This window comes from Armigeres subalbatus, unplaced genomic scaffold, assembly GCF_024139115.2.
Source record: "Armigeres subalbatus isolate Guangzhou_Male unplaced genomic scaffold, GZ_Asu_2 Contig1729, whole genome shotgun sequence".
NCBI classification, from domain to species: domain Eukaryota; kingdom Metazoa; phylum Arthropoda; class Insecta; order Diptera; family Culicidae; genus Armigeres; species Armigeres subalbatus.
This window is the reverse complement of record NW_026942538.1, coordinates 60,108-83,967: the sequence shown is the minus strand read 5'-3', so window position 1 is coordinate 83,967 and position 23,860 is coordinate 60,108. Positions and strand designations below refer to the sequence as shown.

Genomic DNA, 23,860 nt, shown 5'->3' with positions numbered 1-23,860 from the left:
TAATATAAAAAAAATCCGACCTTATGATTTCATATTCAACAAATAATCAGGCATATGAGAAGTTGGACATAACTCATGTAACACAAGAACAAGTTGTTTTTTTTAAAGAAGATACAGTATTCAATATGCCTATTGTGCATGATATTTACCATTGGTCATGCCTAATGCTACGTACACACCAGTCAAGCAGTTTGACGAACATTGACTCCGCCCCCAAGAAATCGCTTCGGTTGCTGCTTTGTTTGAACGTGTGTGAAGTTGTTCGAACAACCATTTGACAGTTGGCGGCTCGGTTGGAAAAAATTAAAACGGTTTGATTTTGGTTTGAGTTGTCGGGGGTGGAGTCAAGGTTCGTCGAACATGTTTGAGCATTTGTAGTGAAGTTGCACAAACCCCCATATATTTTTTGATGGTTGGTGCTCGAGTTGGTGCTTCGGTCGTTCGTGTGTGATATTGTTGGTCGAATAAATTGATTGTTCGTACCGCTGTTGGTAAAACTCGATGGATGTTTGAATAAACGAGAGGTGGAGTCAATGTTGGTCAAACTGCTTGACCGTGTGTACTTTCCATAACGTTCTTTCGTCTAACATCACGTATCCAACAGTCAAACACCATTGTGCCACTGACGCTCATCCTCACTCGTTGGAGCACCATCGATAATAATAATCATAATAACAATAACATCGAGAAAAGATAAGTCAAATAGAACGGAACCATCATCGTCCTGCGATGACTTCCGTCGCGCCGGTTTCTAACTAGTAGCAGCATTATCCTTCGAATACCCTGCTTCTAATTTATGACACTCACGTGTGTGTCTGGCTGTTCAGCTGTCCACCTTCGATGGTAGCCCATAAATGATTTTATCGGCTCAGTCGTCCTCATCTTTACCTTGGCAAAACTTACCACCGATGGGCGGCAGGATTCACCTGATGAAGCGGATCACCATCGTTCGGAAAGTAACGTTCGATGTACGGTACGCTCACAAGATGACGTGCTGTGGTGGGGAAGAGCCTCGCTACTAGTTCAGGCAACAGTGGCGTACCGCCAGCAACAGTGCACCTCGTCATAGATCGCTACTGGTCGATGGATTGCCGAGGTTGCTCTCCAGGGTGTCATCCTTGTGTCAGAGGGGTGGTTTGTATACTTCGATCGCGGGCGTCAGCATATCGACTCGGGTCGATATCGATGAATCACTGCAAAAAACAGAGGAAAGGTAGAGACAGTGTTTTATTAGCGTGCTTGGATTAGGTATAGTAGTTTTATGGAGAAGATCCGCTTGAAAAGTTTGGGTTCTAAATTAGAACATAGACCTCCGCGTTTTGGTGAGTGCAGTAAGTAAGTGGCTAGTTGGAAATACAAAACGTTGAACGTCCGAGAGATTGTATAGCAAAACTGGTTATGATAGCAGTCCTATTTCAGCTGGATTCTAATCACGTGGACAGAAATGGTATCTTTTTGCCTTTCTCGTACAACTAAGTTGTACCGAAAGACTATCATTTCACTCCGAAAACGAACTTTTTATAGAAGCATCTGAGACCCATAGCATTATATATCAATCGACTCAGCTCGACGAGCTGAGCACATGTCTGTCTGTCCGTGTGTATGTATGTGTGTATGTGTGTGCACAAAAGCTATAAAAAAAAATTAGACAACTTTTCGTACAGTAATCCTTAACCGATTTTCTCGCAACAAGTTTCATTCGACAGGGGACAAAGCCTTGTTGATCACTATTGAACTTTATAACGATCGGTCCACCACCAACGCTAGGTGGATTAATCTGGTTTTTTTTCTCACTTTAGTAACAATGCAAAACTATCTTTTGGCGCATTCTCTTATATTTGAAGAATTCAATAAAAAATGAGCAATCGCTCCTCAATTCATATCGCCATTGAATATCTATTCTATATGAGAAAGGAAGCCAAATGATTATTAAGTGCATTAATTGTTACTAGAGCTTCCACGCTGTAGCTATTGACTATTGGAACACTTAGAGCCACCATACATCACATCACAAAATTTAGAATCTGGAATGTGTTACATATTTGCAAATAAACTAACAATATTAACCCTCTACAATCCAAATTTTTGTTTTCGCTCAAAATCACTTTTTTGCTTTCTAAAATCTATCTGAACACGTAATTCGCAATAGTAAACAATGACAATAAAAATGTGATTTGCGATTTCATCAATTTCACATTTTGATTTTTTAGATTTTATTTAAAACTTAATCTTTTTAAACTTAATGTTTTTAAAACTTAATGTGAGACTTCTTTAGATTGAGGTACCGCAATCTATACCTTTCGATAAATGGCTTATACCAACTCTTAAAGGCGCGCCCCTTTGATACTGATTTTGACCATGCATCGGTACTAAAGTTCAAACATATTTTTGCTTCTTATTATGAGGTCCGAATTCGGTTTTGTATAGAGATCTGATTTCATTGCGTTTGGGTCGTGAAATTTCCAGCACGCTAAATTCCAGTTCCGGCTAGTTTCTCAAGAGTTTCTCACATCTTGTGATTAATATTCGGATCAAATCGTTCCAAAGTGCCACAAAATCCCACTATGAGAAGAATTCTGGAGAATCGCGTCTCAGAAGCGCGACGAAAATCTACACTATCTACATCTAAAAGGACGGAAACAGGTCTATCAGGATACCGATATGTCGTCGAAGGACAGGAAAACGTTCAACAGCTTCGCCAACAATATCTTCTGACGGATTGCAGCAGAGTTACAACTTCTAGTGAAATCCAAACAGCTGTCCGTCTGTAGCTACCGGGATAAGTTGGATAAGTACGCTTTTCCTGAGGGTGCTAAAGCCGACTCAAGCATATCATGTTCAAGTTGAAGCATAGACGCGTAAGCCAACTATAAACAAGCTCAAATTCAGGGAAAATGATGTCCAGGAATGAGATTTTCGAGATATGGGCAGTAAGTCAATTAATAACAGGTAAGTGGCTTTAAGCGAAACATGAAGGTGAGTTCAATTTTAATTTTACTTTACTGAATCACGAAAAGGAACAATAGCTCAAAATGCAAGCTCTAGTTGATTTAGTACCTTTCTCAATACTGTAGAGTAACAATCTTTAGCAAGCTATACGGTCACCATACTTTGTCTTATGGGGTGTGGAGTCCAATAGCGGTATTGGGTGTGCATCCTTGCCTATACCTTCAACTATTGTACTGGGTCCACACATTTTGTTTAATTCATCCACTTACCTATAACTAACCGTAACCGAAGAATTTAGATTTTCACATATTCAGATGATTCTTTCCTCATTTTAAATCACAATTATTCTTCTAATTTGTGCAGTTTTCTTCCACCCACGAATATCAACCGTCCAGTTGTTCTTATTATTCTTCTTTATACTGCTTGTATTTTCGGCGGAGGCCTACGCCTCAAAGACAACTGACGCCACCCCGAACTTCCTCAATGAACTGGTAATTTTAACGGATTTGGTCAGCTGTCTAACGACTTTGAAGGCAGAAAATTCTCTACACCCGTGGTTACCATTATTATTCAACTTCAGTTCGTATTGTACCACATTGAATTACATCTCATATTATTATTGCCATTTCACATTATTCTGTTATATATTTTTTACTTAAATACATCATATATCAAACAAACAAAAATTAATACTTACATTTTCTATAAACGTATTCTTTACAATTTGTTCTTTTATACGCGTTTAAAGTGTGGGCTATAGTTAATTCAATAATTCTAGACCAAGATTTGAGGAGGGCGTGACAGCCGGGGTTTATTCCTTCTGATTCTTAGTCCACATATATAGCTATATATGTACAGGAAGAATCAGAAGGAATGAATTTTGGCTGTTCCACCCTTTTCGGATGTTGGTCTAGAATTATCGGCGGAGACGAGCCAGCCTCGGGCTGAAAGTCTCCTTAATAAAGACAATGAAATAATAATAATAATAATAATAATAATTATCGTGTAAAATTATGATAAAATATGAAGATTTGGTTTATAATCATGCAATTTTCTGGTCGATGGACAATGTTTCGTAGTTTGTGATGAAAAACTTTTTTGACACACTCCTGGATGAATTAAACGGGATGTGTGGACCTGGTACAGTATTTGCGGGTATGGGTGGGGATGCATACCTAGTACCGTTATTGGGCTCCATGCTTCATAAGGTAAAGTATGGTGACCGCATAGCTTTTCTCCAGAATGAGCCTAAACAAAAATTGGGTTTCTTGGGAGCTAAACGAAAATTGGGTTTCTTGATATTTTTTTTTCGTTTTTTCATTTTTACTCCTCATTCACTTTTCGCGAAAATTTGTGGTAAGAAATTTCAATAAATTGTGTTTTGACGTTAGTTAATAGAAAAGAACAATTCCAAGCAAGGAAAATATGAAGATGTAAGTAAAAATATGATATAATTTTATCGTCTTATGAGTTTTCCCTTGTTTTTCATCGCTTTTGTTTCTTTTCTATTTCTCGTTTCAGAGAGCGAGTAATGGCGCTTGAACCTAGGCCTTTGTGTACACTGATGTACATAAGTATTCGTCATGTTTTCATAGTAATCTATCTAAATTTATGTGAATACTTTTGCTCATCAGTGTACAAGCCAGGGCACTACACTACTAAAAATCAACACATATTTATTGGCAAAAATCCATAAATTTAACTTATGATGTATATCAGCGCACACATAACCATTCTCCACGCGAACTACTAATAAAATATATATCCAAATAAACTTTATGTGTGGTCTCGAATTAGCAATTATTTAATTTATGTGTGGTTCTATATCGGTTATATTAGGGTGGAGCTATTGCAAAAATTTTTAACGGCGACACATATATCTTATATAGATATTTTTGGCAGTGTAGACTAAAAACTGTGTCCCATCCCAAGATGTCGAGGACCCAAGGAGTGTACATTAATATTCTTAGCAAAGTCACTCCCAACGATTTGTTAATCATCTTTCCCCCTGAATGTGAAACGGTGTGTACGGCTGTCCCCGTTTCTTCCTTTCGTAGATTCAAAACTCTTCGTTGATCATGTTATTTATTACTAAATAATCTGATTGCCGGGGAGTTATGGATTTTCTCCCAAATTTAAGCCTGCACAGTGGGCCTGGCCGTTTTAATACTTGTTATATGACCGGATTTACACCGTTACGCACTACTTCAGAGTATCCGTATCCCAGCGTAACGGAAAAACTTAGTTCTATTCATCTTTTTTGATTTTCAGTGTAAGAAGTTAGACATACAGATCCATCGTCGCGAAAATGATAAATTATCCATTTGGTGTTCGGTGGCTAATGCGCATGTATTGCGCTTTGCTTCGGCCGCAACAAATACGTTCTTAAGACTGTATTGTGCTCTTGTACTGGGCGGTTGCCTGTTCTTTTTTGCTGAAGGATGAGCAATTTGGTTGTCGCCATGGGCATTCAACCACTCATCAGATGTTAAGAGTTACGAATTTAATTCTACTTAACAAATCTGAAGGATATTGCTCCGGTCCAATATCCTTCAGATTTGTGAAGTAGAATTAAATTGTTCTTCTTGATATAGAGAGTTGATTGACAGTGTTTGGCATGAAGGTTTGATTGAAAAATTGATGAATTTTAATTTTCCTCTGTACATTATTAAACTGATCCAAAATTATTTTTCAGATCGCCGATGATATGAGTGTGCAAATATCATCTTTCAAACTTAGACGTACATGTTCATGATATAATTAGAGCCGAAAGTATAGATTTGATAGTTCCGTTAGGATACGGCAGGCATGAAGAATGTTTTTTTTATAGAAGTCGATTTGAAAGCGAGTGGAGGGCAATATTATATAACACATGGAGAAAATAGAACTGCACAATAAAAATCCTATTTGACTAGATGCTGATGTCATATTAGAAATTTAGAGACAGTAATCGTCGATAGAAACCCTTCCGCACGCCCTGGTATATGAGCAAATCAAACCACCTTTTGCCAGTGAAAATATATCAGCTTCCACACTGATATTCTTCCCTCCTCCTTCATATGGGAGTTTGGCAGAAGGAAGGTCGTGCGATTCATACCATCACAAATATTGCCCTCCGTTCGTTTTCAAATCGACATGTTGTACTGCAGTGCCAATATGGACTAGCTTCTGCAATACCAGAAAGAAGGCACTCTAGAGGATTCAAGATTAAATTTTGAAAATGATTTTGAAGTTGCCTCCCTGGTATAGTACCAATGAACGTCATAGAATTTCTAATATTGAGACATTGAAACAAATGTCCAATAGAATAATCTTCAATTGCAACGATCAGCTCCTTATACCCTTAGTTTTAATTAGGTTAAGTTTGATTTAAGTTAAAAACATTGTAAAACATCTTAAAACATCTTAACTGCCAAAGGCAATTGAAAAAATATTAATAACTAGCTAACACCACGCTTCGATACCCGGTTTGTCTAGTAAACTTTGGTTGGAAATTTTCTTGACTTCCCTGGGCGCTGGACATAAAAAAATATTATCTTGCATGCTTTCTGTGAGGGTTTTTTTTAATTGTATTACCGAACGGAGTTATTTGCACCATTGCGGCTTTATTCCAGCACCACTCAGACAAATAGCTATTTCAGTTATAACAAACAAAATGTCAAACCTCCGTTAAGTGAAATGACCATCACTTTTGATGCTGTTCATAATTATCCCAAATGTCCTTCATGCCGAATGACCTTAGGCCAAATGGTCGGGGCTCAACTAAACCGCACCAAGTGGCTTTTAGACTGACTTGTGATATTTTGTTCGCAAAAGGCAAATGGAAAGTATTTTATGTCAATTCATGCGTACATTTGTTGTAAAATATCCTCAGCTACCCGAGCAAAAATGAATAACTAATTGATAACAAATTCTATTATCCGGTTATCGGACATATTGATAACTGAACTTGTTATCATTTTAGCTGAATTAACAGCCAACATAACAAAAATGATACCAGAATTTTGTTCCTGAAATAACTGCCTGAAAACAAATTAGGTTATCACTGATACCAAATTGATAACACATTTTGTTATACATGTTATTCACTCAAATAACTAATTTAGTTATTATTAAGTTATCAGTCATCACTGTTTTATCGCCCAAAATAGTAAAATCTTCTTTGCCGACTTCGTTACGCATTGAAAAAAACGTTAGCATTCACTGGGATTCGAACTCAAATCGAATGATTGTACGGCGTTGTCTCTAGGCACTCACCCAATTACGCTTTCTTGAGGTGCAGGAGAGAAGAGCACTACGCTTTCTACGATCTTGCATTTACTGAAGATTATTCATAATCAAATCATGATACCATATATAACCATAACCACTTATGTAAATAACAGTCGGTTGGACAGAGTGCAAAGTAGAATAATTTATTAATAACAAATTTTACTATTCAGTTTTATTGACAACTAGAATTGTTATCATTCTGGTTGAATTATAAGTCTGTTCGCCGCAACAGCCCCTCGTATTAGTTACCCCACTTGGTAGCGGGTGAGCAACACTACGCCACACGGAAAATCCGAGAAGCGCAGACCGTCAAACGAGATGATAGGCAAAATTGAAGAAAACATCAACAGACGGTGATACGAGAAACGAGTGATTTCAGGAATTAGTTTGGATTGTTTTAAAATTATATTTGATTATTCCATTGAATTATATTACAAGGGTGAATTAGATAATTCTGTGTATGCTGTCAGAATGATGTAAAACTAATGTGCTATTTACAGATCAGGAAATCTTGTTGATAGATTTGTTGTGAGTTAGGTAGTTGTACTTTTGTGGATACTGTAATGTAAGTAACTGATTGATACGAAACTGAATTTATAATGAAATAAATATACCTTTTAGCTTTAAGCTGATCATACTTAATTACGCTAAGTTGGTTTGCTGGAAGAAGTCCCAATAGACCTACCGCAACAATCTTAAAGATTACATCCGTTACATCCGGACCAGGATGAGTTCACAGGCGAATGTGAGAAAAACCCGGTCGCAGACGAGGGCCCAGCAGGCGAATGCTAACCTCGAATTGGTCGAAATTGATGAGGTGACGGGTCAATCGTCGGAAGAGTCGTTCATCCCATCCATGGTAGACAGTGGAAGTGGTGAGTTGCGTGATTGTGCCGGTTGTGACAAACCGAACAATGCTGAGCGGTATATGGTACAGTGCCAGAAATGTAGCCTCTGGTACCACTTTTCCTGCGCGAACGTAAACACGGCTACTGTACGTTCAACATGTTTCTTGTGCGTAGTATGTAAGCCAAGTGAAGTTTCTGGTGTACTTGAACCGACACCGAGTCAGATTAGCGGTATTTCAAGCACATCCAGTGTCCGTAGAGCAAGAGTTTTACGGGAAATGCAGCAGCTTGATGAGGAGAAGAAGCTTTTGGAAGAAGTAAGTCGTGAACGGATCGAGAAGGAACGGGCGCTGAATGAACGAGAGCTACAGGAAAAAGTGGATCGTGAAAGGCAGTTTATCGCTCGGAAGCATGAGCTATTAAAACGGCAAGACGATGAAGAAGGGCGAAGTGTGCGCAGTATGCGGAGCAGTCAAATGAGTGCAAGACGGACGGAAGATTGGGTAAGGCAGACCGATGCTGTTGCGAGTGACGATGAAATAGTCACTGAGCAGACACCGGCATTGATATCTGCAAGTGTTGATCAACCAGAAGATCCTAGTTTGGGAAATCCGCAGGGAGTACATCCTTCTTCAACGCCACTGAAGAATGAAGCATCCGTCGATCCTTCTAAACCCGTCGTAGGATGTAGGAGTACCGGATCAGAAGTTATGTCTACTCCAGGAATATTGGGAAGCATTACAATTGGAGAGGATTCTGATGATTCGTTAGAAGGTGCTGTTGGAGGTGATGCAAGCAAGGATAATCCGAATAAACCACTATCCATGCTGCCTATCGTGGATATTCAACCTTATGTGGACATGTTGAAAGTTGAAGAAGTAGCACATACTGGAACAATTCCAAAATTTAATCGCTTCAGTGAATGCAACTACAAGCGTTGGAGTGTGGAAACTGGCGAACTCCGAAGGCAGAATATCCTACGACTACAACATCGAACGGAAAGGGAAAACACCCAAGAGCTGGTGGCGTTACATAAGGCTGACATCGACACAAGAAGGAACAGAGAAATGGAATTGGTGAATCATGTTAAAAGTCTGCAAGCACGACACGTAGATGAGTTAAATCTAGTTCTCGAGTCGGAAACAAGATTGCGAAATCAGCTCAAATGCCGTGATTCCGAGCATACAGTCCTAAGAAACCAAATTGAGAACATGAGGAGGCAACTTTCCGAGAAAACAGAGCAGATGCGCATTTCGGAAACAGATTTGCGAAGTCAACTTATGAACCGTGATCGTGAGCAAGAGGCTTTGAAGTCGCAGTTAGGGAACCTAAAGATGCAGCTAGCTGGAGAGATGGAGCAGATGCGCACTTCGGAAGCAGATTTGCGGGATCTGCTCGAGCTACGTCAACGGGAATGTGAAGCACTTCATCTACAGGTGGCAGAGCTGGAGAGCGAAATTGAGTGTCATCGTGTGATGAAACAGCAGCTGCAATCTCAGATGGAAGCTGGTCTTCGGCGCGAACGAGAAGCCACTCGTTTGCGAAAGGAAGCAGAGAAGGAATATTGGGAGCTGCATGAAGAGGTACAACAGATTATCAGTCGTTATCGGTCCGCAAATAACAGTTGTTCCCCTCCGCTACCACCACCGCCAACATCGTGGTTGGAGTCTTCGGATGTCACTAACATGGGAAGTTCAAATCACAACGACTTAAGTTTCCCCTTTCCTCCTCCTCCTCCTCCGATCTCGTCTGTAGCCATACCAAGTATTTACCCGCAATTGGTAATTCCAGCTCTGGTACCAACCTGCGCAAGCGGCCAATTCGGACCATCCCCTCAACAACTAGCGGCTAGACAGGTAGTCATTAAGGAGCTCCCAAGTTTCACAGGAGATCCGATTGATTGGCCACTGTTTATAAGCAGCTTTCAGCATTCAACGGATGCTTGTGGATACACCAACGCAGAAAACCTTTTGCGATTGCAGCGTAGTTTGAAAGGCAATGCGAAGGATGCCGTCAGCAGCTTTTTACTCCACCCTTCAACAGTGCCTCAAGTTGTGTCCACCTTACAGCAGCTATTCGGCCGTCCAGAGCAAATTGTAAACAACATGATCGCTAAGGTTCGGGCAACCCCTCCCCCAAAACCAGACAGGATGGATACACTAGTTAGCTTCGGACTGGTGGTTCAAAATCTTTGCGGACACCTGAAAGCAGTTGGGCTTGAAAGTCACTTAGCAAATCCGATACTACTTCAGGAGCTAGTAGAAAAGCTGCCAGCCACAGTAAAATTTAGTTGGGCGCTTTATCAAGAGCAAGTTCCCGTAGTAGACCTGAGTGTGTTTAGCGCTTATATGGCAAAAATCTCTTCAGCTGCGAGTGGCGTAACACAACTTGCTAGCATCCCGCAAAAAGTTGTGAAAGATGAGCGAAGTCGACAAAAGGAGAGATCGTATGTGAACGCGCACGTGTCCTTGGAACAAACAAAAGCGATTCGTCAAGAGGAGGAGAAAGCAGGAGCTAATGGTGGAAAACATAAGGAAAGAGCCGTATTTTCGAGCAGCGGTAAACAGTGTTCACTTTGCAACGTCGATAGCCACCAAATCGAAAACTGCTCATCCTTCAAGAAGTTGAGTTTAGACAGTAAATGGAAGGCAGTGAAGGTGAACAAACTTTGTGCACGCTGCCTTACGTCGCATGCGCGGTGGCCCTGCAAAGGGGAAGTTTGTAGAATCAACGAATGTCCCAAACGACATCATCGTCTACTGCATTTCGAGCCTCCAGAGACGTCTAAAGCTACCAGTGCGATAGTAGCTGTTCATCGTCAATAATCGTCATCAACGCTTTTCCGCATCCTTCCAGTCACATTGTTTGGGAAAAAGGGACAACTTGAAACTTACGCTTTCCTGGATGATGGGTCGTCGGTGACTCTCGTAGAGCGGTCGATCGCAGATACGCTTGGAGTCAGCGGAGAGATGGAAACACTGCATATCGAATGGACTGGAGGTATTGACAGGACGATTACTGGATCCGAAATTGTGACGATGGAAATATCAGAAGCTGGTGGAGGCAAACGATTCAGGTTATCTGAAGTGTACACAGTCGACAATCTGGGCTTACCACAACAGACTACGAACTACGCAGAGCTAACTGCACGCTTCGCCCATCTGACCAAACTTCCGGTGAAGAGTTTTAGATCCGCAGTACCAGGTATCCTAATCGGGCAGAGCAATTGTCACTTACTAGCTACACTGAAATTGCGAGAGGGCAAACTGAACGAGCCGATAGCATCGAAAACTAGAATCGGATGGACAGTGAGTGGGCGGCTGAGTAAGATATCTGATAATAGGATGCACAGTCAACTTCACATGCATGTTGAACCAGCTGTCGTAGACCTTCACGATTACGTGAGACACTTTTTCGATATTGAGAGCTTGGGCGTAGCAGTAGTTCCACCCGTGAAATGTGCAGAAGAACAGCGTGCGTTCGATATCCTGAAAGCAACCACGAGGCGATTAAAAGGAGAGAAATATGAAACAGGACTGCTCTGGAAACATGATTATGTGGAGTTTCCGGATAGCCGACCGATGGCGGAGCGGCGATTCAGGTGCCTGGAAAAGCGATTAACACAAAACCCATTGCTTTACGACTGCGTTCGTCAGCAAATAGATGACTTTAAAAACAAGGGCTATATTCATGAAGCAACGGCGGAGGAAATCGAAGGATTTGATCTACGTCGCACTTGGTACTTGCCGATTGGAGTCGTCGTCAATGAGAAGAAACCAGGAAAAGTGCGAGTTATCTGGGATGCGGCGGCGAAGGTTGATGGAGTATCACTGAATACTATGTTGCTCAAGGGTCCGGATCTCTTAACACCATTATTGTCTGTTATGTTTCCGTACCGGGAGCGTCAAGTGGCAGTGTCAGCAGATGTCAAAGAGATGTTCTTGCAGATCTTTATCCGAGAGGTGGATCGCAGTGCTTTGCTGTTCCCATACAGAAATTCTCCAGAATTGCCGATGAGTATTATGGTATCTGATGTTGCGATATTCGGAGCAGCCTGTTCACCTACACAATCACAGTACATAAAAAACTTGAACGCGTCAGAACAAGAAGCAGAGCTACCACGTGGTGCAGCAGCAGTGAAAAAGAAGCATTACGTAGATGATTACGTCGATAGCTTTAATACCGCGGCGGAAGCTCTCGAGGTGGCGAAGGAAGTAATCGAGGTACACAAGCGAGCGGGATTCCATATTCGCAATTGGATGTCTAGTGACATGAGCGTTCTAGAGAAGTTAGGAGAAGCAAATAGAAAGTCATCGAAAACTATGTTACCTGAAAAAGAGACTAGATTCGAACGAGTGTTGGGAATGGCGTGGATACAGGCAGAAGATGTCTTTACATTTTCGCTACAACTTTGTGAGAAAGTGCATACTCTGCTGGAAGTGACCACGATCCCAACAAAACGAGAGTTACTAAGACTCGTCATGAGCATCTACGATCCTTTGGGATTAGTGGCATCATTCGTTATCCAAGGAAAAATTCTCATCCAAGAAGTTTGGCGAAGCGATACAGACTGGGATAGCAAAATTCCAGCAGAGATTGCTGCCCGTTGGAAGGAATGGATCACGTTGCTCAAGAAAATGGATGGTATGCGTATCCCCCGGTGTTATTTTCCAGGATACGATCCGGAGAGCTTCAAATCACTTGAGCTACATGTTTTCGTGGATGCAAGTGCCCAGGCTTTCGCAGCGGTTGCGTATTTTCGCATCTTGGATCAAGGGCAGATCAGGGTCGCTCTTGTCTCATCCAAAACGAAGGTCGCACCACTTCGAGCAATTTCGATCCCTCGGTTGGAATTGATGGCAGCGTTGCTGGGAGCTCGTTTGCGTCGAACTATTGTAGAGAATCACACACTGGATATAAAGAAGACCTACTTTTGGAGTGACTCATCGACGGTTTGCTTTTGGATCAAATCAGACACGCGTCGGTATCGCCAGTTCGTCGCCTTCAGGGTTGATGAGATATTGAGCCTATCACGGATTGATGAATGGCAGTGGATTTCGACTAGGGTTAATGTTGCAGACCATTAAACCACCAAATGGGGAAAAGGTCCTTCATGTAATATAGATAGCCGATGGTTTCAAGGACCCGAGTTTCTCTATGACAATGAAGTAAACTGGTCTATGACCCTGGAAGAAGGTACGGATGAAAGCGACAAGGAGTTACGGGAGGCGTACATATGCAGCCATATGGTAAAGCAATCGGTGCTAGATTCTGCAAGATTTTCTAAGTTCGAAAGAATGTTACGCTCGGTGGCGTACGTTCATCATTTCATGGATCGCTTGCGTGCTTCGAAAAGTAATGGATTTGTGGATACTGTTGGATTAACTAGTGCGGAAATTCAGAAAGCCGAAAGAACATTGTGGTTGATTGTACAGTCTGACGCGTTTCCGGATGAAGTTGTAGTTTTGAAGCAGAAGCAAGTGCAGCATGCGGGAAAGATCAGTACACATCCAAAGCAAATAGGAGCATCCAGTAGTATCCTGAAGCAATCGCCTTTCGCAGACGAGTACGGAGTGCTACGGGTAGGCGGTAGAGCTGCCAATGCGCAGATACTAACCTATGATGCGAAGTTTCCAATTATTCTGCCGAGAAGTCATCGCATTACGGAGCTGTTGCTGGATTACTATCATAGAAAGTATGGCCATGCCAATGATGAAACTGTTGTCAACGAGGTGCGTCAAAAGTTCCACGTTCCACGACTGCGAGTAGAAGTTCGTTTGACTAGAAAACGTTGCATGTGGTGCCGCGTGTACAAGGCAACTCCGGAGGCTCCTAAAATGGGACCGCTTCCGGCAGTACGGTTACAACCGCATGTACGTCCCTTCACCTACGTTGGGGTAGACATGTTCGGGCCATACCTGGTGAAGGTTGGTCGAAGCGTTGCGAAGCGATGGGTTTGCCTTTTCACATGCCTTACAATCAGAGCCATTCATCTTGAAGTGGTTTCCAGTTTGTCCACCGATGCATGTAAGAAGGCAATCAGAAGGTTTATAGCTCGAAGAGGATCCCCTTTGGAAATATACTCTGATAATGGTACAAATTTTGTTGGAGCGAGTCGGGAGTTGCACGATGAAATCAGCAAAATCAACTTTGAACTGAGCAGTACCTTCACGAACGCACAAACCCAGTGGCGGTTCAACCCTCCCGCTGCTCCACACATGGGAGGCTGTTGGGAGAGGATGGTTCGTGCAGTAAAAGCGGCACTCGGGTGCGTTCCAATTGCTCGGAAACTGGATGACGAATCCTTCGCTACGGTACTGGCAGAAGCTGAAAGCATGGTCAATTCCAGGCCATTAACGTTTATCCCTTTGGAAACTGCTGAACAAGAATCGTTAACACCTAACCACTTCTTGTTGCTCAATTCGCATGGGGTACGAGAACCGGAGAAACGTCCAACAGATGCAGGGAAGGCGCTGAGGAATAGCTGGAATATGGTGAAACACACGCTGGACAACTTCTGGCACCGTTGGGTGGTTGAATACCTACCAACTATCATTCGACGGACGAAGTGGTTCCGGGACATACAGCCTATCAAGGTTGGAGATCTGGTGCTGGTGGTTGACGAGAATGTGAGGAACCGATGGTTACGTGGACGAGTTATCCAAACTACTGCGGGAAAAGATGGAGTAACGCGGCGAGCTGAGGTGAAGACGTTATCCGCTGTTTTGAAGAGAGCTGTGACGAAGTTGGCTGTGCTAGACGTAGAAGGATCTGGTGACGCTGAACCGACGCTGGCGACACGGGGGGAGGATGTTCGCCGCAACAGCCCCTCGTATTAGTTACCCCACTTGGTAGCGGGTGAGCAACACTACGCCACACGGAAAATCCGAGAAGCGCAGACCGTCAAACGAGATGATAGGCAAAATTGAAGAAAACATCAACAGACGGTGATACGAGAAACGAGTGATTTCAGGAATTAGTTTGGATTGTTTTAAAATTATATTTGATTATTCCATTGAATTATATTACAAGGGTGAATTAGATAATTCTGTGTATGCTGTCAGAATGATGTAAAACTAATGTGCTATTTACAGATCAGGAAATCTTGTTGATAGATTTGTTGTGAGTTAGGTAGTTGTACTTTTGTGGATACTGTAATGTAAGTAACTGATTGATACGAAACTGAATTTATAATGAAATAAATATACCTTTTAGCTTTAAGCTGATCATACTTAATTACGCTAAGTTGGTTTGCTGGAAGAAGTCCCAATAGACCTACCGCAACAAAGTCAACATAGCAAAAATGATAACCGAAATGAATTTCATTCAAAATAGCGAATCGGCAATCAATTAGGATAAATACGATTCATCGTCCTTTTATTGAATACATTTTGTTTTCAGTTGTGACCAATTAAATAATAGGCTTAGGTTAGTTTTTCTCTCTTATATTATCAATCATTAGCTTGCTAGCAGCACCATGCTGTAAATCGATTTCAGTTATAGGTTTTATTCAAACTAAACCACAGCCTTGCATTTCACAGTGAAATGTTTCATGTTTTCATATGCATATATAAAGGAAGAATTATTCCGTGAAAAAACGTTTGCTATTCGGTGGATCCAGGATAGGACAGTTTTCGGGGGGCCCAAAATGAACGAAAAAGGTTGCTTTTGGTACATAAGGTTATGTGGGAGCTCGGGACCACGGCCATTTCGTATGGCTACTTAGTCCACAACGCGCATTTTCGCTTACAATGTCTGCTGGGTCGACTAATTAAACATATTTTTTGGGTTACTGTGATGGTCCATTCAAACACCTTCCAAAGGATTTTCTAATTCACATCTCGATATTCCCATGAGTCGACCGTCCTTTCAACATCGACTATTGGAGGTTTGACTGCAGATGATCTTGCTCGTTAGGTTTAAACTGTCAGTAGTTGAGCAATTACTCTTTGGTTGAGCACATTAATAAATCGACTAAAGTGCGCAGCATAATTGTTTTCTCCACCACACACCAGAACGTTGAAATTTCTTGATTATCCGACACTTCCAGTTAAATTTTCCGCTTCCCCATATACATAAGCACTGTGGATCCCAAGACGAATTATATTGCGGTTAGTCAAGACTATTCACCGTTCCTGAATGAGCACATGCCCTTGGATCATATGTTCCGGGAGCTGCAAGGCCATTTTAAGTACTTATCAAACTACAACGCTTGGTTCTCAGATACATATTTCATTATTCAACAACACCTGAAATGAAAGTGAAGTTAATAAGCATAGTATAAAACAGATAGGAAAATTTCAACTTTTGTTGAAATTCCTATGTTGACAGAGAAATAAACAAATCAGTAGATATCGTTAGTAACGAGGAAAATCACAGTCTGCTTAGACGAAAATTTCAGTTCAGTGTTTGGAAACAGCTCTTGTCACACTATTCATAGCATTGGCCGGGTACATTTAGCAGAAGTATTGTGCCTTGTTGACATCTTTCATGATCATTTTTTCAAGGCTTCTACAGATCTGGCATTCATCGCTACAAACCACCGCGTGGCGGTCAAATTTTCAAAATTATCAAAGTAGCATGCTTAGCCTGATATCTGAACGACGCAAAATTTAGAAGAAAATACCAAATTTGTATTGATAATACATTTTGTTATTATTCAGTTATCAGGCAATCACATGATTGATAACTAAATATCAAGATGATAATAAGGGTAACTAATCCTGTTGTCAGTTTGACATCATGTCAGTTATCTGCCTTTGCTCGGGTATGGCGTCGAACGATGTCTAATGCGATTTGTATTTAATTGCATCTGTTACACGAAAACTTTAGCAAAAATTTTGGAAATTGGAAATTTGGAAATTTTTTATTGGCGCTTGATGTGATTTGGCTGAACCCCGACCAAATAGTGTTATGCCAATGGCCCCCTTTCTTCAAGCGGGCCATATGTCATTTTCAGGGAAATGTCAATTGCTGGGAAATGTGTTGCGGGGAAGAATCATTTTCGGGAAATATCATTTTCGTTTAAGTCATTTTTGGGGAAATGTTATTTCCGGGAAAATGTTATTCTCGAGGATTTGCTATTTTTGAGGAATTCGGGAAATTGTTTTCCGGAGAATTGTACAATTTCAAAGAACCTCGGATGAACTAAATAATAGGAAATTTAAGGTTAAAAGACTATTATTCTTCCATTTACTTCCACTATTGAATAGTGGAAATAAATGGAAGAATAATAGTCTTTTAACCTTGTAGCATGTCCCCTAAGACGCTCTACAATAATTAATCAGGAAATTTAAATTATGTCTAAAGGGTACATCCTCCCCTTCTCCAAAGAACAATCTTAACCCCCTATCGTTGTCTCCTTAAGACAAAGAATGTGTGTTCTGAATTCGGTTGAAATCGGCCAAGGGGTTCAGCAATTACACTGAATTGGTCGATAACTAAACAATACACCTCCATTCACACCCACCACGTTTTCCAAAGAGCATCCTTATCGTCGTCTCCCTAAGATAAAGAATATGTGTTCCAAATTTGGTTGAAATCGGTCAAGGGGTTCAGAAGTTACCCTGAGTTGATCGATAACTAATCTATACCACCTCGACCCTTTTCCAAAGAGCATCCCTAATCACCTATCGTCGTTTCCTTAGGATAAAGATTATGTGTTCCGAATTTGGTGGAAATCGGTCACAGGGTTTAAAAGTTAAACTAAATTGATCGTTTTCTTATGTTTTCGTTTTCTCCCTCTTTTCCAAAGAGCATCCCTGACCCTCCTATCGTTGTCTAAGATAAAGAATGTGTGTTCCAAGTTTGGTTGAAATTGGCCAAGGGGTTCAGAAGTTACACTAAGTTGGGCGATAACTAAACATTACACCTCCCCCACACCCTCCCCCATTTTCAAAGAGCATCCATAACCCCCTATCGTCGTATTCTTAAGACAAAGATTATGTGTTCCGAATTTGGTGGAAATCGGTCAAGGGTTTCAAAATAAAATTAAATTGCTTCTTATGAATACTCCTCCCCCCTAACCCTCACCCTTTTTCAATGAATTAAGAAGTTATGCTGGAACATTCATATAAACATACAAACATTGAGTTCTATATAGATAGATGGATAGATAGATTACTAAAAATGTATCATAGGGGATCTCGTAGCGTAGTTGGCTACACGTTCGCCTTATAAGCGAATGGTCATGGGTTCGATTCCCAGCCCCTCCATCAAACCCTCGTCAGTCGCCGGATCCGCAGCCCATACGGTGGCGTTCTGGGGTACACGCTTTACCGTCATGGCTGCCTGATGACGATTGACAACTTGTTCTTCTCGGAGGCATTCCTCCAACGTTACCCGGATTAAATGACAACCGAACAATGCAACGATCATTGGATGCACGACATGGACAAAGGGACACAACAAGAAGAGAAGATGAACTGGCAACGACAACAATAACGAATATTGGATATCTAAAAGTAGATTCTGTGTGGATTCTGCACAGCAGAATAACATAGTAGATCACGGCACAGTAGCACAGACGAATGCATGTAATAGATAAATAATAGAGTTAGAAAGAAGAGTTACCTTAACAGATATTGAAGTGGCGATGAAAAAACGGTTAAAAATTATTTCGGGTGTTATTATCATTACTTCGTTTCGATAGGTAACAGTAATCTCCTAATTTGAAGTGACGTTTGCGCCAAATTACAACATGCATGTTAGGGTATCTCAAATTAGTATGGAAAAAACTTTTTTGAAATTTTTCGATGGGCCGCCCTCTTATTCGGTTCTATTTGATGCCCTGACGCTCTGGACAAAATTTCAGCCAAATCGGTCAACGTTTAGGCGGTGCTTAACTCGTTGGAAGTTTATATGCAAAAAAGTATGCAAAAACATCCAAAAGCAGTGATTTGCAGTTCGACGGCACAATTTCCAATGAAGAGCTATGATAGAGGAAGAGGCCCCAAAACGCCCCCCGGGGTAAAACGACTTTCGGGTATTCACTTATATTCACCATGTTTGAGATAGCCTTAATAAAACTAGACGTGAAATTATGTAGGTTAGGCGAAAAAAGTGTCAAAATAATAGATAGGAATGTAGGAAAAACTGAAATTTTCCACATTTTGATAAAACATCTAACATTTCGGCGAGGCAAAACGCCCTAGTGGAACTATCCTACAATGTACTCGCGTCTCCACGCACTGTCCATACCATCAAAAAAATTGAAAAAGTGTTTTTTGAGCCACCCTAATGCATGTTTTTCATTTTTCTGTTAAAGAGTTCGATGAGTAATACTCGGTAACACATTTTTTAGAAAATGGTGTATAGGGGGAATGACGGCTTTGGCAGGTTTTGTTCTATTATTGTCAGAGGGGTTTTCTATGACTGATCATGCTCAAATTTGGCTTAAACATTCTTTGTATATCAAAGAATATTATGGCCAAATTTCATTAAATTTGGTCGACAAAAACCCCCCTGACAACAATAGAACAAAACCTGCCAAAGCCGTCTTTTCCACTACGTTTTTTTTTTCAGATTACGGTAGTATAGACGTTTGACTTCTGTTTGCATATTTTCGTCATAACTGAAATCAGAACACACAAGATGGCGATTACGATTACATAATAGTATACAAAGTGATTTTGAGGAGTAGGGACACGGCAGGTATTTCCGTCCATCGTCATAGGGGCTAAAACCATCGAAAGCAACATCCATTCGCTAGAGCTCCACTATAGCAGAACGTATCTCCTGAGCTTAAGATTTGATACGAATGAGTTTGTCATCAAAGTGTCTCCTTTATTGGTTTTCGAGACTATGACGAAAAGACGAAAATACCTGCCTTAACCCTACTATGACCATTTCATTTTTGCAATAATCTTAACACAAGTATCAATGGAGAAGCATGGTGTCTTAAAAACTATCTATATGGCCTACGCCTTTTGAAATTCACCTTCGCGGACTTTATAAAACAACAAAAGTTGATTGAACTAGCTGCAATCTAAGTATATTACTCCATATGAGTTAGAAATAATTTGTGATGTGACAAAATTGTGAATGGGTTCAAAAAAGACTACAATTCGTAGAAAACATTAAAGTGCTGCAAGTGACATTCATATGCATACAATTTTTAATGCCAATGAAGTTGGCCAATGCCAATGAACTCCACTAAAAAGCTCAAAATAATTTTCTTAACATGCCAATGAAGTTAGCTAATGCTGGGAAAATGATTTGTTTGAAGATCTATCTCTATGTTATTTTGATTATTTCGCAACTGAAGAACCATGTAGCTCATGCAAAATTGTTAATGGAAATGACTTATTGAACAAAATCAGTAAATTGTTAGTAGAACGTACCAACGTAGTAAATTGGAAATAGAACGAAAGTGTGTCAAATAGCATATGATACTTATGGAGGTTCTATCACAAACGCCCGAATATACCAGTTGATTTGTTCTTCGATTGGCATGACGTCAAGCGTGAATAATTACTTATTCAAATCATATTGCAAAAGAAGTTATTAGCCTATAACCATGGAGCACCTAACCGACTTAGAATTAGCTGACGACGTTGCACTCCTCGCTCAACGACGCTCTGATATGCAGAGTATGTATCAACGTCAACAAATTCAAATCGGTGGATGTAAACACGGTGACCCCGTCCAGTTTCACAGTAGCCGGGCTATCAGTGGATAATAAGGTGGCTAAAAAACACTTTTTCAAATTTTTAGATGGACCCTCTTATGCGGTCCTATTAGATGCCCTGATGCTCTAGACAAAATATCAGCCAAATCGGTCAACGTTTAGTCGGTGCTAAGGATAATGTTGAAAGCTTCCAATATCTTGGTAGTCAAATGGCGTCAGACGGCGGTACTAAGATCGACATGGATCAAGAAAGCAAGGGCTGCCTTTGCGAGTTTAAGACATATCTGAAAAAACAGACAGATAAGTGAACGCACCAAAATACTAATTTTCAACTCTAACGTGAAATCTGTGTTTTTATACGCTAGCGAAACATGATGTGTATCTGTGGAAAACACTCAACGGCTGCAGGTGTTTATCAACAGATGCCTGTGGTATATAATTCGGGCCTGGTGGCCTCACAACTGGATCTCAAACAACGAGCTCCATGGTCGTTGTCACCAGAGGCCGATAGCAACAGAAATTCGGGATCGGAAGCTGGGTCGGCCACACTCTCAGTAGGGGCGGAAACGAAATCTGTAAACAAGCATTAGAAACGAATCCAGCGGAACATCGAACCAGAGGCTCATAAAAGCGAAGCCTCAATAAAGGAATAAAAGAAGTCGACCGAAATATAACCGAAATATAATAATAAATATAACATCGCTCAGGATGGAGATCTTTCAAGTCGGCCCTTTGCAACAACGGAGGTGTACAGGATAATATCATCGAGTTCACGAGAGCAAGGCAAGACAGGAACTAAATAGAAGCTTCAGGTGCTCCGCCGTCACAAGACAAGAACAGGAAACTTTTACCAGGCGGGAAACGAGAAGGTCGACAAAGGTGCCCAAACCGATGCCTTCTCCTTCCTTGGAAAAGCGACTATGGCCAAGAGGCGATTGATTTCGCCCTGACGGCCAATGAGGAAAAGTTTGCGAATAACCCGAGATGGCTCGGGCAGTAATCCGGCGAAGGCGTTCAAAGTAAAGCCAAACGACGTGCGACCATAAAGGCCAAACGTCGTCTGGACGGAGCAGACCGAGTGTAGAGGAAACCAGAGGGCGTCTAACTTAGTAGGCGACTTCTCAGCCCCAAAAAGCCAAAAGGCACCAACCAGACGCAAGTCGCCGGGCCGCAAGAGGCTACCAGCCGGCCGGTGCCATCGGCACTAGGGATCGAAAATCCCTGGAAGCTGGTCAGTAAGGCAAAACGGAAATCAAGCGCATCGTGATCCTCAAAGAAATGTAAGGACAGAAGCGAGGCCTTGTTGGTGAAAACTGACAAGGATAAGTAGTAGAGTAGAGTGGGGCAAGAGTACGCACTTAGTTTTCAATCGATCATGTGGCCCTTATGAAGCAAGCTTCTGCATATCAAATCAGTGTCGATGATTCATATACTCTTCCTTTATGTTACCCAGTGGAAAAAATATTGAAATTATTGAGATTCGTTTTAGTAGAACCCTTATTGCAAGACAAGTGAAAAGCGCACTCTTACCCCACCGGTGGGGTAAAAGTGCGCATCGGGTGGGGTAAGAGTACGCATTTATCCAATCATGTGCTTTAAGTATATATTGACACAAATAAGAGTTAATAACATTTAATTGATGTTTAATGAGCATATATTAGGGAATGTTTAAAGATTACGTAACTCTTAAAGGGGGAGGTGGTCCTAAAAGTGTGCCCTTTCATACGAAAAACCATTGTTTTTTTATATATACACAAAACTACAGAGGTAAGAATATATATCAGGTTACGCGTGGCGTATACAAAGGCATTTTCCTTAAAGAAAGTCCACCAATCACGTAACGTAAAATTTGGCCAGTTTATCACCCCTCCCCCCTATCTTAAACTTTTTGTATGAATCCTCTAAAATTTTCATGGACGTCATGCATCTCCCAACCCCTCCCAGCTAAGCGTTGCGTAATTTATGGATGTTTCTTTTGACTAAATGAAATGATCATTTAGATTAAATTGTGTTTTCATACTATGTTTGGATGTACAACAAGTCCTAAAACAATTTCATTGTTTCGCTTCAGTGCTTTGTCCTTTCTAACACCGGTCCAGTCCTTTCTAACACCGAATTACTTCAACTTATCCTAAAAACTTGTGATAATTTCAAATTCTGTCCCTTTTTTCTAAGTTGTGGATCATTACGCTTTGGGAGAAGTCTTATTTCGGCCTGAGATACGGGTTTGACATCATAACTTGAAGATCCATATGCGTACTCTTGCCCCACCGGTTCCTGCGTACTTTTACCCCACAGTCCCAAAAATTATTCAAGTAATGGTTTTAACTTCTTGGAAAACCAACCGGATTGGTGTTCTGTACCATAAAGTACTCTATACAATAGGTTATCGAAATGGTATAATGTTCACCTGATTGAACGTATATATGGTAATGAAATACTAGTTGCGGAAATCCAATTTATTTTAGCAAAATGATCAAAAAGTTATCTAACTCCATATCTCCCTTGTTGTTTATTCAAATCGTTTACAATTACACATGATAATAGTTGGCCAGAATACCTGTCAAACTGATGCAGTGCTGCTATTTTATCTTTTTTTGTTACTTCAAAAAATCGAAAACGTACTCTTACCCCACGCGCACTCTTGCCCCACTCTACTCTAGTAGCTGAGCCGCAAAAGTGCAAAATCGATCAGTTGACTCTGAATCCTTAACTAGAAAAGAACTATTTTACTGTTTTGATAAAATTCTTAATTCTATCACCGTCTTTTTAAATATAATAACTTAACAGATATTAAAAAGGGTACGTCAGATAAGAATCAGAATCACCTTAGTTTTAGATCATTGATGCTACGTAGTATGTGTACAAAATTTGAAAAATATAAACTACTAAATCTATCACTTTAATAGTACTAAATGTGATTTAATTTGCCAGAGTAACCTTCCCTAACCCAAAAGCATTGCCCAATTATTTTCGAATCTTCAAAACTATTCGGACCAGCTCTGATAGCTCTCAGGTGGCTGGTTTTCGCATCAGCGTCTTGATGTTTGAGCAATGTGTCGAACCCATCGTCATCAATTTAACGATCGAAAACGGGAAGAAAACTGTGTCCTTCATTGCGAAGCGAAAACCGAAAATTTTGGGTTGATAAGGAACTGCGGAA

General features: G+C 40.9%; 1 protein-coding gene across 3 annotated transcripts in view; it reads right to left on the bottom strand.

Moving 5' to 3' along the window:
• LOC134203266 (protein tipE-like) overlaps positions 1-23,860 on the bottom strand; it is a 72,838-nt gene that overhangs the window by 1,845 nt on the left and 47,133 nt on the right. Inside the window, exon 2 of one of the 3 annotated variants that reach the window (XR_009977554.1) lies at positions 808-1,193. Coding sequence is in view for 1 of the 3 variants with exons in the window: in XM_062678140.1 (XP_062534124.1) it covers positions 1,124-1,193 (70 nt within the window). In the remaining 2 variants the exon portion in view is untranslated. Of the gene's footprint in view, positions 1-22; positions 1,194-23,860 lie in introns of those variants that run through there. The other 2 variants (XR_009977555.1, XM_062678140.1) reach the window with 2 other exon arrangements.